Consider the following 15165-nt stretch of genomic DNA (forward strand, 5'->3'; position numbering starts at 1 on the left):
CAACCAGCTCCCTGCTAATCTCAGTCTGCCCAATATTTAAAACCATTTAACTGGCCGGTTGAATGGCACTTAACTGGCTATCTGGCAATATTCAGTGGCAGATCACTGGTTATCTCCTGCTGAGTATTGCTGGTTAGCGCTTAGCAGTTAACCAGTTATATCCAGGGGTGTAGCCAGACTTCGGCGGGAGGGGGGTCCAGAGCCCGAGAAGAGGGGGCACATTTTAGCCCCCCCCTGGCGCCGCCGACCCCCCTCCACCATTGCCAACACCCACCCACCCCCGCCGCTGCCACCACCAACTTTGCCCCCCCCCCGACGACCCTCTTGACCCCCCCTCCCGCCATCGCCGACGTCAGAAACAGAAGGAAGCCTTTTGCGGGAAGAAGAGGACCTCGGCTGGCGGGGGTTGGGGTCCCCCGCCTGCAAAGGCAGGCGACGGCGGGAGGGGAGTCGAGAGAGTCGTCAGCAGGGGGGGTCCAGGGCCAAATCTATGGGGGCCAGGCACCCCTGGCCCCATGTAGCTACGCCACTGGTTATATCCAGTGGCATAGCTATGGGGGCCTGGGCCCCCCCCAAATTTGCTCTGGGCCCCTGGTTGGCTGGCGAGGGTCCCCAACTCCCGCCAGCTGAAGACTTCATCCAGCACTGGTCTGAGGTGGCAGCACCACCGCATTGCCTGCCCTGCTCTCTCTTTCCCTCACGTCCATCACGCTCCTTTTAGTGAAATTGAGAGTTTCACTAAAAGGAGCATGCCAGACGTGAGGGGAAGAGAGAGCAGGGCAGGCAATGCGGCGGTGCCGGAGACCAGCGATGGATGAAGTCTTCAGCTGGCAGAGTTTGAGGATTCTCGGCAGCCCAGGTATTTGCGGTGGCGGTGCTTCAGCTGGTGGGAGTTGGGGACCCCTGCCAGCCAAGATGTACAGCAGCAGCAGTGGATAGGGAGTGGCAGGGCGGCAAGGCAGTGGAGGGGGCAGCGGTGGCGGCAGAGGGAGGGAGCGACGGCCTCTGGCCCCCTCCCACCTCGAGGTCTGGCTACGTCCCTGGTTATATCACGCGATATCACAGGCTATCCGTTAATATTCAGCGCATCGCTGGCTAAATTTGGCAGCCAAATTAGGCTGCTGAAATAACAGGTATATCTTTGGTCGGTTTAAACTTAACCGGCCAATGCTGAATATCAACATGACTGGTTATGTTTAAACTGGCCAAAAATAAGCCAGATATTCGATACCGGTCACCAGAAACGTCCCACCATTAAATATCAGGGTTCAGCGCCGACTACAAGAGGCAGCCCAGCTAATTCCCGTGGTCTGACTATCAGGCCTACATGGTGACCTTCTGAGGTATATAGCAGAGAGACACTGGGAATATCGTCACAATTTTGATTAAAAGGACAATAAAAGATGGAGTCTGACTTGGAAGGGATGTTGGTGAGAAATCACAGGAAGAAAGGAAGGGGTAGTGAATGACTGTCATAGGATGAGGGAGGTGCTGAGGGGTTGTAGGGATAAGGACAGAGACAGAAATGGAGTTGTGGGATGTGAGAGAGTGACTGTCTTAGGTTGGAGATGCCACTGAGGGATCACAGGGAGTCAGAAGATGTGATCTGGAGATAGGGTAGCCAGAAGATTCCACTTCACGTTTAAAACACTGATCCAGCCATGGATTTTCAACCCTGCAGGACTAGCATGGAAAGACCGGGGTAAAACTGTGTCTGGACCCGGCTATTGTAGCATAGCCATGTAGTAACTCAACTGTACCACAAGAGGTCACCACTGACACGCTCAATATAAATCATTTTGTGCCGAAAGATCTTGAATGTCCAACGCTCATCATATGATTTCCTTGTTCTTTCCAGGTGAGATCTACGAAGTGCCAAAGTAAGTACTCTAAACCAGTTTCTAGTCCTTTCCAGCTCTTCCTCTGCGCTTGTGCTGCTGACACACACACGCACTCCGGCCCCTTTTTTTCAGGCATTTGGGACAGAACACAAGCTGTGCAGATGTGTCCAGATGTTTGGATTGTTTAGAGGTTTCAATTCCTTGTGCTATGGAGCAGTGAGACAGGTTAATTAAGGGGTCAAGACAGCACGTTGCAGTTTTCTGTGAAACACACCCTTGAAGAGAGATACATGGAAGCTGTAGCCGTCACTGAGAGCAGTATCTTCATTCTGTGTGTTCCCTGCATTGTCCCTCACACAATCACTGATGCTCTCATGAGGACCATTGAGCTTTCCCCCCCCCCTCCCCCGGGTCTACTACTACTATTTAGCATTTCTATAGCGCTACAAGGCATACGCAGCGCTGCACAAACATAGAAGAAAGACAGTCCCTGCTCAAAGAGCTTACAATCTAATAGACAAAAAATAAAGTAATCAAATCAATTAATGTGTACAGGAAGGAGGAGAGGAGGGTAGGTGGAGGTGAGTGGTTACAAGTGGTTACGAGTCAAAAGCAATGTTAAAGAGGTGGGCTTTCAGTCTAGATTTAAAGGTGGCCAAGGATGGGGCAAGACGTAGGGGCTCAGGAAGTTTATTCCAGGCGTAGGGTGCAGCGAGACAGAAGGCGCGAAGTCTGGAGTTGGCAGTAGTGGAGAAGGGAACAGATAAGAAGGATTTATCCATGGAGCGGAGTGCACGGGAAGGGGTGTAGGGAAGGACGAGTGTGGAGAGATACTGGGGAGCAGCAGAGTGAGTACATTTATAGGTTAGTATAAGAAGTTTGAACAGGATGCGAAAACGGATAGGGAGCCAGTGAAGCGACTTGAGGAGAGGGGTAGTATGAGTAAAGCGACCCTGGTGGAAGACGAGACAGGCAGCAGAGTTTTGAACCGATTGGAGAGGGGAGAGGTGACTAAGTGGGAGGCCAGCAAGAAGCAGATTGCAGTAGTCTAAACGAGAGGTGACAAGCGTGTGGACGAGGGTTTTGGTAGAGTGCTCGGAAAGAAAGGGGCGGATTTTACGGATGTTGTAAAGAAAGAAATGACAGGTCTTGGCGATCTGCTGGATATGAGCAGAGACGGAGAGAGAAGAGTCAAAGATGACCCCAAGGTTTCGAGCTGAGGAGACAGGGAGAATGAGAGAGCCATCAACAGAAATAGAAAACGGGGGGAGTGGGGAGGTGGGTTTGGGGGGAAAAATGAGAAGCTCGGTTTTGGTCATGTTTAATTTCAGGTGGCGTTGAGACATCCAGACAGCAATGTCAGACAAGCACGCTGAAACTTTGGTTTGGATGCAAGGTGAGATATCAGGGGTAGAAAGGTAGATTTGGAAGTCATCAGCATAGAGATGGTAGGAAAAGCCATGGGATGAGATTAATGAACCAAGGGAAGAAGTGTAGATAGAAAAGAGGAGGGGACCAAGAACAGAACCCTGAGGTACGCCAACAGGCAGAGGGATAGAAGTAGAAGAGGATCCACCAGAGTGAACACTAAAGGTGCGGAGGGAGAGGTAGGAAGAGAACCAGGAAAGGACAGAGCCCTGGAATCCAAGTGAGGACAGGGTATCGAGAAGTATGCTGTGATCGACAGTGTCAAAAGCAGCGGAAAGATCAAGAAGAATGAGGATGGAATATTGACCTCTGGATTTAGCCAGTAATAGGTCATTGGAGACTTTAGTAAGCGCAGTTTTGGTTGAGTGGAGAGGGCGAAAACCAGATTGTAGTGGGTCAAGAATAGCATGTGAGGAGAGAAAATCAAGGCAGCGGTGGTGAACAGCACGCTCAAGTAATTTGGAGAGAAAGGGAAGGAGGGAGATGGAGATGGGTCGGTAATTAGAGGGACAAGTAGGGTCGAGTGAAGGCTTCTTAAGGAGAGGTGTGACCACAGCATGTTTAAAGGCAGCAGGGACAGTCGCAGTGGAAAGTGAGAGGTTGAGAATGTGACAGATAAAAGGAATAAGAGCAGGAGAGATGGCATTAAGAAGGTGGGTGGGAATGGGATCAGAGGAGCAGGTGGTACATTTTGAGGAAGAAAGGAGAAGTGTAGTTTCCTCTATAGTAACTTCAGGAAAGGAGGAAAAGGAATGAGGGGAAGGAGAGAGAGGGGAACGGACTAGTGGAGGGAGAGGTGGCGAGGTAGAGAATTCAAGGTTTATCTTTTGAACCTTGTCATGAAAGAATTCAGCAAGGGTCTGAGGAGATAATGAAGGGGGAGTTGGGGGAGGGGGCACCTTGAGGAGAGAGTTCAATGTGGTGAAGAGAAGACGAGGGTTAGAGCCAAGAGAGTTGGTCAGTTGGATATAATAATCCTGTTTGGCACATAAAAGAGCAGATTGGAAGGAGGTCAGCATGAATTTAAAGTGTAAGAAATCAGCAAGGGCCCGAGATTTCCGCCAGAGGCATTCGGTGGAGCGAGTACAGGAACGTAGGTAGCGGATATTAGAAGTCAGCCAAGGTTGGGGTTTTGTCCTGGTGCTTCCCTCTTCCCCTACCACTGATCTTTTTTCCTTTGGTCCTGCAGCTAAATCGGCCATCTGCTGCTGACACTGGAACTTCCCTCTTCTGCGGGCCATGCTTGCGGAAGAAGGAAATGACATCGGAAGGGGTGGGCCATGGCAAGGGGAAATTGCAGTGTCAGCAGCAGATGGCCGATTTACCTACCGGTGCTGCTGCCTGCGAAGGTGGGAGGGGTTCAGGGACGAGAGCGCAGGAGGGGAGGAGATGGGGTCATCCCGGTCCTGGTTCCGGAGGAGAGAGAAGGACGTCACACATCGGGCATGTGGGAGGGCAGCAATGGGCCCCCCCTCCTACAGCCCTGGGCCCTCGACTGCACGGTTGCCCATATGGTCAGTGAGAGATATTCTACCGGGTGTTTCTTCCCTGCAGTCAGTCTGCCCCTGCTCTCAATCAAGGCTGCTTGGGAAGAGTGAACTTGGAAAGGCATCTACCCTGGGTGACAAGACCAGGGGGGGGGGGGGGGGGGGGGCGGGGGGAAACAGCTGCATCACACTTTCAAGTCAGTATCTGAGTCCACAATGATATGAATCTGAAAGAACAAAGGAACACCAAAAGCAATCCCTCCCTGGGATCAGGGAGGGCCGGACACGGCAGACTGGGAAGGCCAGAGGTGTGCTGGTGTGAGAGGAGGGGGCTGCAGGGAAAGGGAGACCCATGTAGCCGGGGAGGGTGCGGAGACCCATGTGACCGGGGGGGGGGGGAGGGGTTGCCACAAACTGAAAAAGTTTGGGAACCCCTGGCCTAGTGTGAGTGACATATCTTCCACTGGCTCACTTAGAATCTCCTGCTCTGCACCATGAACGTCTGGCACCGGCTGAGTTTCTATCTCGCCATGTCTGTTCTCTTGGGGGTCCAGCCTTCACAAACTCACCTGGCAGCAGCTGGTCTGGGGACTTTTCTATCCACATAATTTCAGCACATTTCAAACACACTCTACCTGGATAGTTTCTTTTGAAAATTTGCTAACTCACAGAAAGGTACAAAAATGCCTGTAATCTTTGTCCCTGTTACACCTACAGATGAGGTGGATGGAAACTGTCTGCGTACATTTCGTTATCCACTGTTTAGACGCTTCCTTCTCTTCGTCGATCAATGTTAAGCACCAGCAATGCCCCACATTTAGTCCAGCTATGTTTAGCTGCTTCGCACAGGGCAGTTTTTGCGCCAGAGAATCTGAAGGGCAAATCTGTAACAGGCTACCACATTTCCACGTTACTTACCCACCAAAGTGCCAGCAGGGCAACCGAGCCTAAACAAATCCATGCAGAAATCGTTTCCGCCTAAGCGTATTCATAAGCGGCACCTAGATTTAGGTGCGGTATATAGAATACGCTTAGTTGATATCCCAGCGCCTAAAACTATGCGTGTCCATTTACACCAGCAAAAACATGGCGTAAATCCTGGCGCGTAGATTTAGGCGCAGTGGGCAATATTCTATAACTATGCAGAAAAATTGAGGAACACCCAAGAAATGCCCATTTCCCTGCCCATAAACACACCCCTTTTTGCCTGCGCGCATTAAAATGTAGGCGCTCTGCATTACAGAATACGCTTAGCGATTTGTGTGTGTAAATTCTAATGACTGTCAATTAGTGCTTATTATTGCTTCTTATGCGCTGTTAGCTACACTGTGGCTTACTGGTTAGAGCAGCTGCTTGTAACCATATACGAAGAGCAGAGGGTTGTGGGTTCAAGTCCTACCTCTTTTACATTTACTGATAGCCTAGCAGTTAAGGCAACCGGCTTGTCATCCCGCCTTTATGGGTTTGAAGCCCAAGCCACACTATCTGTTGAGGCAAGCCTCCGTTTCCCTGCACAAAGGACAAAAAGGAATATTGGGAAGGTGTGTAGCCTATGCAGTTGTAATGGACTATCCGTTACGCACAATAACCTGCCACAAAAATACCTTCACAACATCTTCTTCTCTTATGAGTGGAGGAGTGGCCTAATGGTTAGTGCAACCTCAATATAACAGTGAATCGAAATAGTCAAACAGCAGGTAAGAAGAATGCACCCGGGGGGGGGGGGGGTGCATGGAAGTAATGCGCTGGGGGGGATGACACTGCACCCGGGGGGGGGGGGGGTCGAGCGGTGATCTGCCAACCAAGCGGCAGCCAACCAAGGAACACCACTGCCCAGGTGCCATTACAGAATAGGCTTTCACTGTTCAGCATTGGGGCAGCTATAAAGAAGACACCCAGTTGTAGACCCACGTTCCTACCGACTAACGCCTTAGCCAGTTCTAATTATGTAGGAATAACTACAATGAAAGTCCTAACATCCCTCCCTCTGCCCTTGGAGGCTGCCGTGAACTGCAGGGACCAAAACTGGTAGACAGACTGAGATTTAGTTGAGCAAAGGCTCAACGGAAATCTGGAGTCGTTGTTGAGGAATTGTCTCCTTATCTTCCAGCATGAGCACTCTGTTGGCCAGAGAAGGTGAGTCGCATTCACAAGTCAACGGCGGCCAGAGGTGCGAGGAGCCCAAGAGCAGGAATGAGAATGAGTATGAGCCATCACCCGGCGGGGGAGCAGCGAGAGAGGGAACCTACGAGAAGATGGAGTTTGTGAAGGAGGCTGAATATGAACTGTTGATCCCAGAGAGACAGGAGAAGAATTAAACTCTTAAATTTGCCTTTGTCTTTTTTTTTTCAGTCGGCGGCAAACTATGAGTGGGGAGAGAGAAAAGTTTCATTTTTTATGATGGATAATTTTATAAAAGGACAGCCTAATTGAAAAGTCTAAAAAGATGCCTATGTGCCATTATCAGATAGACAGTGATGCTCAAGTTTACAGCTGCCCCGATGTTGCAAATGTGTCCAGGTACTTCCTGGGAAATGACTAAGCACGGTGAATGTAGACACTGGACTGGCCCGACCACTAAGCAGAATAGGCAAATGCCTAGGTCTGCACAATTGAGGGGTGGGGGTGGGGGTGGGTGGCAGCACTAAGGCTTGTCTATAGAAGCCTTATCATGTCCATCACAGGCCTTCAGCATCTGCATATGCTCAAGGCCTGCCAGGTTCAGCCCCCTTTGAACTCGTTTTGGATGGGGTGGGATTTGGCAAGCTCTGAGCATGTGCAGATCTTCAATGCCCTGCTCCAGATGTGATAAGGCTTCTTTAAACAAGCTGACAGCAGCCTTTGTGCTCCCCCAGAGAGGGTAGGGCAGGGAAGCTGCTTAGCACCTCAAGGTAGGGAGGTAAGGAAGGAGAGATGCTGAGCACCTGGGGCGAGGGGGGGGGGGGTTGGAGAGTAGGATCAGAGAAGATCATGAACACCTTTGTGTGTGGGGGGGGGGCAGGAGAACAGGAGCAAAGAACCTGGGGCGAGGGGGGTTGGAGAGTAGGATCAGAGAAGATCATGAACACCTTTGTGGGGGGGGAGGCAGGAGAACAGGAGCAAAGAATCTGGGGCGAGGGGGGGGGGTTGGAGAGTAGGATCAGAGAAGATCATGAACACCTTTGTGGGGGGGGGGGGGGCAGGAGAACAGGAGCAAAGAACCTGGGGCGAGGGGGGTTGGAGAGTAGGATCAGAGAAGATCATGAACACCTTTGTGGGGGGGGGAGGAGGCAGGAGAACAGGAGCAAAGAATCTGGGGCGAGGGGGGGGGTTGGAGAGTAGGATCAGAGAAGATCATGAACACCTTTGTGGGGGGGGGGGGAGGCAGGAGAACAGGAGCAAAGAAGCACAGAGAAAACAATGAACACCTTGGGGGGGATGCTGAATATCTGGGGGGGGCTGGGGGGTAGGGAGAAGATACTTAATACCTCACGGGGAGGTAGGGAAGCAGAGAAATGCTGGACATTTCCTTGCAGAGGGGAGTTAGGAAGTGGAAATGATAACCTATGGAGGCGTAGTGAGGGGAAGGGGAGATACTAGACATGGGGGGAGGTCCTTGAGCAGTCCCTTAGTGAGGGGCACATGGCTAAAGGTTTGTGTAGGGTGTCAAGTACCCTTGGCCTGGCCCTGTATATGTGATCTTGTGAGTGTGCATAACAGTGGCATAGCCAGATGGTGAATTTTGGGAGCACATGATACATTTTCTGTCTGATTCCCGCCTCTCCCCCTGTTCCCTCCCTCCTCAAGTTAAAATTTAAATGCCTTGGCTGGCAGGGATCCCCCAAGCCCCAACATCTGAAGACATCCAAAGCCAACCCAGGGAGTCAGCAGTATCTCTCCCTGCCACCAACACTGGCATTCTGCCCATGGTTAGTTCTCTTGCATGAAATGAGCATGTGTGATAACGAATATGTGTGATAACTCAGCATATGTAATAGAGCATATGTGATAACTCAGCAAGCATAATAACTGAGCATGTGTGATCACTGAGCATGCATAATAACTGAGCATGCATGTAAACTCAGCTTGTGTGATCTGAGCATGTGTGTTAACTTAGCATGCATGATAACTGAGCATCTGTGATAACAAGTATGCAAGATAACTGAGCAGGCATGATAACTCAGAACATGTGACGTGTGATAACTAAGCATGTTTAACTGAGCACATGTGTTAACTCATCATTCATAACTGAGCATGTTATAACAACGTGTAATAACTGAGCATGCGTGTTAACTCAGCTTGTATAACCAATCATGTGTGATAACTGAGCATGTTAACTCATCATGTGTGACATATGTAATAACTGAGCATGCGTGTTAACTCATCATGTGTGATAACTGAGCATGCATGAGGTGCCAGCTGAGTAACGCTGAGGGGAGTTATGGTAGGCTGCAGTCATCTTCAGCTGGTGGCCCTGAGCCAAATATAGAGGGGCCCAGTCCCTCCTGTGCCCACCCCAGGTTATACCCCCAACACGTAAATGGCTACACAGTTTTATAGAAGGGCTTTTATGTGTGGGAAAAACACTTATAAAATTACCTCTATAATGACCCTTGTGAGATGCTACCCTTTGTTGCTTCTCACCGTCTCTCTGAGGGCAACCCAGCAGTGTGAGGGAAAGGGAAATGGGACTTGATATACTGCCTTTCTGAGGTTTTTGCAACTACATTCAAAGCGGTTTACATATATTCAGGTACTTACTTTGTACCAGGGGCAATGGAGGGTTAAGTGACTTGGCCCAGAGTCAAAAGGAGCTTAAGTGGGAATCAAACTCAGTTCCCCAGGATCAAAGTCCACTGCACTAACCACTAGGCTACTCCTCCACTAGCAACAGTCTATGTAGAAGCCTGCCCTTGCAGATCAGCAATGTGGCCACGCAGGCTTCTGTTTCTGTGAGTCTGACGTCCTGCACATACGTGCAGGACGTCAGACTCACAGAAACAGAAGCCTGTGCGGCCGCGTGGCTGATCTGCAAGGGCAGGCATCTACATGGAATGTTGCTAGTGGAATAGCAACATTCCATGTAGAATCTCAAATAGTAGCAACAGAATCTCAATAGTAGCAACATTCCATCTAGAATCTCCAATAGTAGCAACATTCCACGTAGAACCTCAACTAGGGAAAGGGAAATGGGACTTGACATACCGCCTTTCTGAGGTTTTTGCAACTACATTCAAAGCGGTTTACATATATTCAGGTACTTATTTTGTACCAGGGGCAATGGAGGGTTAAGTGACCTGCCCAGAGTCTCAAGGAGCTGCGGTGGGAACTGAACCCAGTTCCCCAGGAGCAAATTCAGCTGCTCTAACCCAATTCCCAAGTTAGCGTGGTGGTTTGCCGGAATTGGATTCTCCTATACAAAAAATATGAGCAGACTGCAGCAAATTCTATTATTGGACACCAGTGGCGTAGCCACAGGTGGGCCTGGGTGGGCCATGGCCCACCCACTTAGGGCTCAGGCCCACCCAACAGTAGAACATGTTTAGCCGTAGCTGGTGGGGATCCCAAGATCCACCAGCTGAAGACTTCCCCCTGACAGTAATGAATACACTACTCTCCACGATACCGGCACCTGTGCATTCTGAGTTTTCAGTCAGGCCTGCTTCAGTCTGCCAAGGTGGAAAGAAGCGTTTTCCCGCCAGCTGAGATGGGGGGGGTGCCTACCCACTTCTTGCCCACCCACTTCTTGCCCACCCACTTCTTGCCTAGGCCCACCCAAAATCTTTTGTCTGGCTACGCCCCTGTTGGACACGCCTCTAGTCTTCAAAAATGGAAATCTTTAGACCTTTTTCTTTCGCCTACAGACTAATGATCAGACTTGAACTCAGCTTGGTGTGTTTTCTCATGCTGTTCTATTTTTGTATTTGTTGTATCTTTAAACTCTAATAAAAATATTTTTAAAAAATCAGTGTAATTTTACAAGAAAAAACTACAGCAAGATACAGGGTCTCAGTCCTCATAATTGTCAGACATTAAAGATTAACACACAAACCTTATGATGGAACTTCATTTTATAAACTTATATATATATATATATATATGAGTGAAGAAAGTTAATTAGAGAAAATTACAGGCACAAAATTTTGTCAACATTGTTGCAAAAGCACAGATTGTTGGCAATGCCTTGTAGGGTTAATGCCCTGATTACATTAAAATTCGCTGAAAATTTGCGGTTAGCGGTTAGCCAGTTATATCGTGCAATGTAACCGGCTATCTGCCAATTTTCAGTGCGAGTTTGGCAGCCATGTTTGGCCACGTAAATACCAGGCCTATCTTTGTCTGGGTCAAACTGAACTGGGCGGCACTGAATGTCAGCTTTGGCCGGTTAAGTTTGAACCAGCCAAAAACAAACTGAATTTTCAATGCTGGTCACTGGAAACAGCCCAGCACTGAATATCCACGCTCAGTGCCGACCGCAGGCATAGGAGCCAACTTTTCAAAATGATTGGTGGTGCTGAATTTTTTTTTTTTTAACAGGTGGTTCAGTCCCCCCTCCCCCTCGTCCCCCTCCCTCGCCCTCCCTCGTCCCACCTTCACCTCCCTCCGAGTTCCAGGCCCCCTCCCAGTTCCAGTCCCTCCCAGTTCCAGGCCCCCTCCCTCCCTCCCCCCCCCTCCCCCTCCCTCCAAGTTCCAGGGTGCTCCCTTCGAGTTCCAGGATCCCCCTCCCTCCCAGTTCCAGGCCCTCCCAGTTCCAGGCCCCCCTCCCTCCCAGTTCCAGGGTCCCCCTCCCTCCAAGTTCCAGGCCCCCTTCCCTCCCTCCCCCCTCCCTCCGAGTTCCAGGGTCCTCCCTCCAAGTTCCAGGGTCCCCCTCCCTCCCTCCCAGTTCCAGGGAGGGAGGGTCCCTCCCACCCTCCCAGTTCCAGGGTCCCTCCTTCCCAGTTCCAGGGTCCCCCCTCCCAGTTCCATGGTCCCTCCCAGTTCCAGGGTCCTTCCTCCCTCCATCTGAGTTCCAGGCCCCCTCCCTCCAAATTTTAAAAGTCATCTATCTTACTTTGTCAGGGTTAGAGCAGCAGCAGTGGTAAAAACAATGCAGGCTCGGCTCGGTGCTTAGTTCAGTTTTCCCTTCGCTCTCTCTCAGCTCTGGTCCCGCCCTCATTTCCTGTTTCCGCAAGGGTGGGACTAGAGTTGAGAGAGAGCGAAGGAAAAACTGAGCTAAGCACAGAGCCGAGCCTGCATGGTTTTTACCGCTGCTGCCGCCCTAACCCCGATGAGGTAAAATAGATGACTTTTAAAATTTGTAGGGAGAGGGCCTGGAACTCGAAGGGAGGAGGGAGGAAGGGAACAAACTTCCGGTGGGTGCACAAACTTCCAGTGGGTGCAATATTGGGGGTGCTCGAGCACCCACAGCACCCACGGAGTCGGCGCCTATGACCGCAGGAGTTAGTCGAGCTTACTCCCATGGACTGAATAACAGGCCCTTTGTTTATAAGGGGACTGAGGGTGTGTGTGCATGCTTTAAGTGGTAAAATATAAACCTGCTTGGCAGTATTTTAGTTCTTGACTAACATATCTGGCCATGTAACACATTAAAGCCCGTAAAGAACACTCACATATCTCTTCTTCTCTACGATTCTCCTAATGTGTCTGTAACGCATGAACCTCTTTCGACAATAACCTCACTTTGTATTTGTTTCATCACCGGAGGTAGCTAACGCCTCAGGGTACTATGTAAGCCACATTGAGCCTGCAAATAGGTGGGAAAATGCGGGGTACAAATGTAACAAATAAATAAAATAAATAAATTAACGGCCTCTTGTACAATACTGTGCAGTGTAGAAGTCAGCAGGCTCACATGATGGCAATGTACTTTTTTTTTAATTTTATTTTATTGATATTTATTTTAACATTACAAGATTAACTTGCAAACTGCAATACAGAGAAAATTACTACTACTATTACTATTTAGCATTTCTATAGCGCTACAAGGCATACGCAGTGCTGCACAAACATAGAAGAAAGACAGTCCCTGCTCAAAGAGCTTACAATCTAATAGACAAAAAATAAAGTAAGCAAATCAAATCAATTAATGTGTACAGGAAGGAGGAGAGGAGGGTAGGTGGAGGCTCAGTCCACCAATAAGAGCCAACTTCATCAGTGATGTCACAATGGCTTGATTGCCTGATACTTGGCTCACTTCTGATATTGTGATGTCATAAGGGAAAGGGAAATGGGACTTGATATACCGTCTTTCTGAGGTTTTTGCAACTACATTCAAAGCGGTTTACATATATTCAGGTATTATTTTGTACCAGGGGCAATGGAGGGTTTAGTGACTTACCCAGAGTCACAAGGAGCTGCACTGCACTAACCAATAGGCTACTCCTCTACTACTACTACTATTTAGCATTTCTATAGTGCTACAAGGCGTACGCAGTGCTGCACAAACATAGAAGAAAGACAGTCCCTGCTCAAAGAGCTTACAATCTAATAGACAAAAAATAAATAAAGTAAGCAAATCAAATCAATTAATGTGAACGGGAAGGAAGAGAGGAGGGTAGGTGGAGGCGAGTGGTTACAAGTGGTTATGAGTCAAAAGCAATGTTAAAGAGGTGGGCTTTCAGTCTAGATTTAAAGGTGGCCAAGGATGGGGCAAGACGTAGGGGCTCAGGAAGTTTATTCCAGAAAATCAAAATATAAGAAAATATCCATCATAGGTTATTTATATGTTCTCTTTCTTAGACCACTAATAAAAGAAGAAGAAAAAAAGAGGGGGGGGGATTATTTCAGATGAAGAGATCATTAATTATAAAGAAAATATAAAAGGAAAAATGCCTAGCCTGAATACTCCATCTTATTCAAATTCTTAATCAGTTGTCATTCAAATTTAGAGTCTATTTGGTTATTCTTTTCGTTTCCAGAAAAGTTCGAAGTTGTTCTGGTTCAAAAAATACATATTTGTTACCCAAGTATCTTATAAGGCATTTACACGGATAAGCCAATAGAAATATTGCTCCGAGTGCCTTAGTCTCTTCTCTGAAAGCTAGAAATTTTTTCCTTCTATCTTGTGTTGTCTTTGTAACGTCTGGATATATCCATATTCTAGAACCGCAGAAAATCTTTGTTGAGTTCTTAAAATACAGCTTTAATACTGTATTTAAGTCTTGCACGAATACAAATGAGCTGGCCGGTTTTAGTTTCCATTATCGCTAAAAAAAAAAAAAACGCCCAGCTCAGAAACGAACAAATCCATGGCATTTGGTCCGTACAAACCGTATTTTCGAAACAAAACAAAGACGTCCATTTTTTTAAAAAATACGGTCTGTCCCTCCTCTTCACGTACCCGTTTTCGGACATAGACGCCCATGGAGATAGGCATTTGCGTTCGATTATGCCCCTCCACGCCAAACTTTGTATTGTTATTTGAATATTCTTACTGCTGTCTATTGCTCATGTTTGATTTATTCTTATTGTACACCACCTTGAGTGAATTTCTTCAAAGATGCGGTAAATAAATTCTAATAAATAAATAAAAATAAATTCAACATAAGGGGATCCTTCACATGCTCATCTTGAAATGTCAATGTAAAACATGTGAAGAAGGGTGCTATATTGGAGAAGCAAGCCAGATGCTAAAGACGAGGCTCAATTTGGCCTCATTTGGCGATCATTTGATGCTGTTTAAGAGCAAGACCGCTCAAGCTAAGTAACAATTTTCTTATATACAGTTGTTGAAAGAAAGTTATTGGGAATTAAAACATACACAATTTTTTTGTCTATTCAACAACAGTTAATAGGAGGATTTTTAGACCAACTACACATAAAGGAAAGAGCAAGTTCCAAGAGTGTAGTTTAAGGTCTAAATAAAGTATTTTCCTCCTAAGTTTTAATTTTAAGCATCAAAACGTTGAGAAAAATAAGAGACTTTACTTCAAAAAAATGTTTAATTTTAATTTCAATCAAGGTACCATATAGTGTAGAGGTATTCTACTGCTTATATGTGTGGTACTAAGATCCGTGGGTATGATTGGGGTTTCTTTTTTTTAAGAAGCATGATGTCATGATCTATGTCTGATCTTCAAGGCCCTGAAAGGAAATGGCCCCGAGAATCTGAAGAATAGGATGATCCTCCACACACCACCAAGGACACTAAGGTCCTCCCAAGGACTTTCACTAACTACACCCTCTCCAAAAGACATTACACGATGTGATACCCGCAAGCGAGCCTTCTCCGGAGTAGCCCCCACACTCTGGAATGCATTGCCTGAAAGGCTTCGCTTAACACAAGACTACCTGTACTTCAGGAAGCAGGTGAAAGCTTGACTCTTCAACCAAGCCTTTAACGGAAGAAGTAACTAACTTGTTAGTCTCACTCACAACACAAGGATTGACTTGGGCTGGACATACTGCAGCGGGACATGTTTATCCACTCC

The 15165-nt window shown here is 48.0% G+C and overlaps 1 protein-coding gene across 10 annotated transcripts in view; it reads left to right on the forward strand.

The window, feature by feature from the left end:
* Positions 1–7088, forward strand: part of VSIG4 (V-set and immunoglobulin domain containing 4) — a 69271-nt gene extending 62183 nt beyond the window's left edge. For all 10 annotated transcript variants that reach the window (XM_030210406.1, XM_030210403.1, XM_030210405.1 and 7 more), the window contains 2 exons: positions 1859–1880; positions 6867–7088. In XM_030210406.1, coding sequence (XP_030066266.1) covers positions 1859–1880; positions 6867–7074 — 230 coding nt within the window. In that variant the 3' untranslated portion in view covers positions 7075–7088. The remainder of the gene's footprint in view (positions 1–1858; positions 1881–6866) is intronic.
* The last annotated feature ends 8077 nt before the right edge of the window (positions 7089–15165 follow it).

Source organism: Microcaecilia unicolor, chromosome 7, assembly GCF_901765095.1.
Source record: "Microcaecilia unicolor chromosome 7, aMicUni1.1, whole genome shotgun sequence".
Classification (NCBI taxonomy): domain Eukaryota; kingdom Metazoa; phylum Chordata; class Amphibia; order Gymnophiona; family Siphonopidae; genus Microcaecilia; species Microcaecilia unicolor.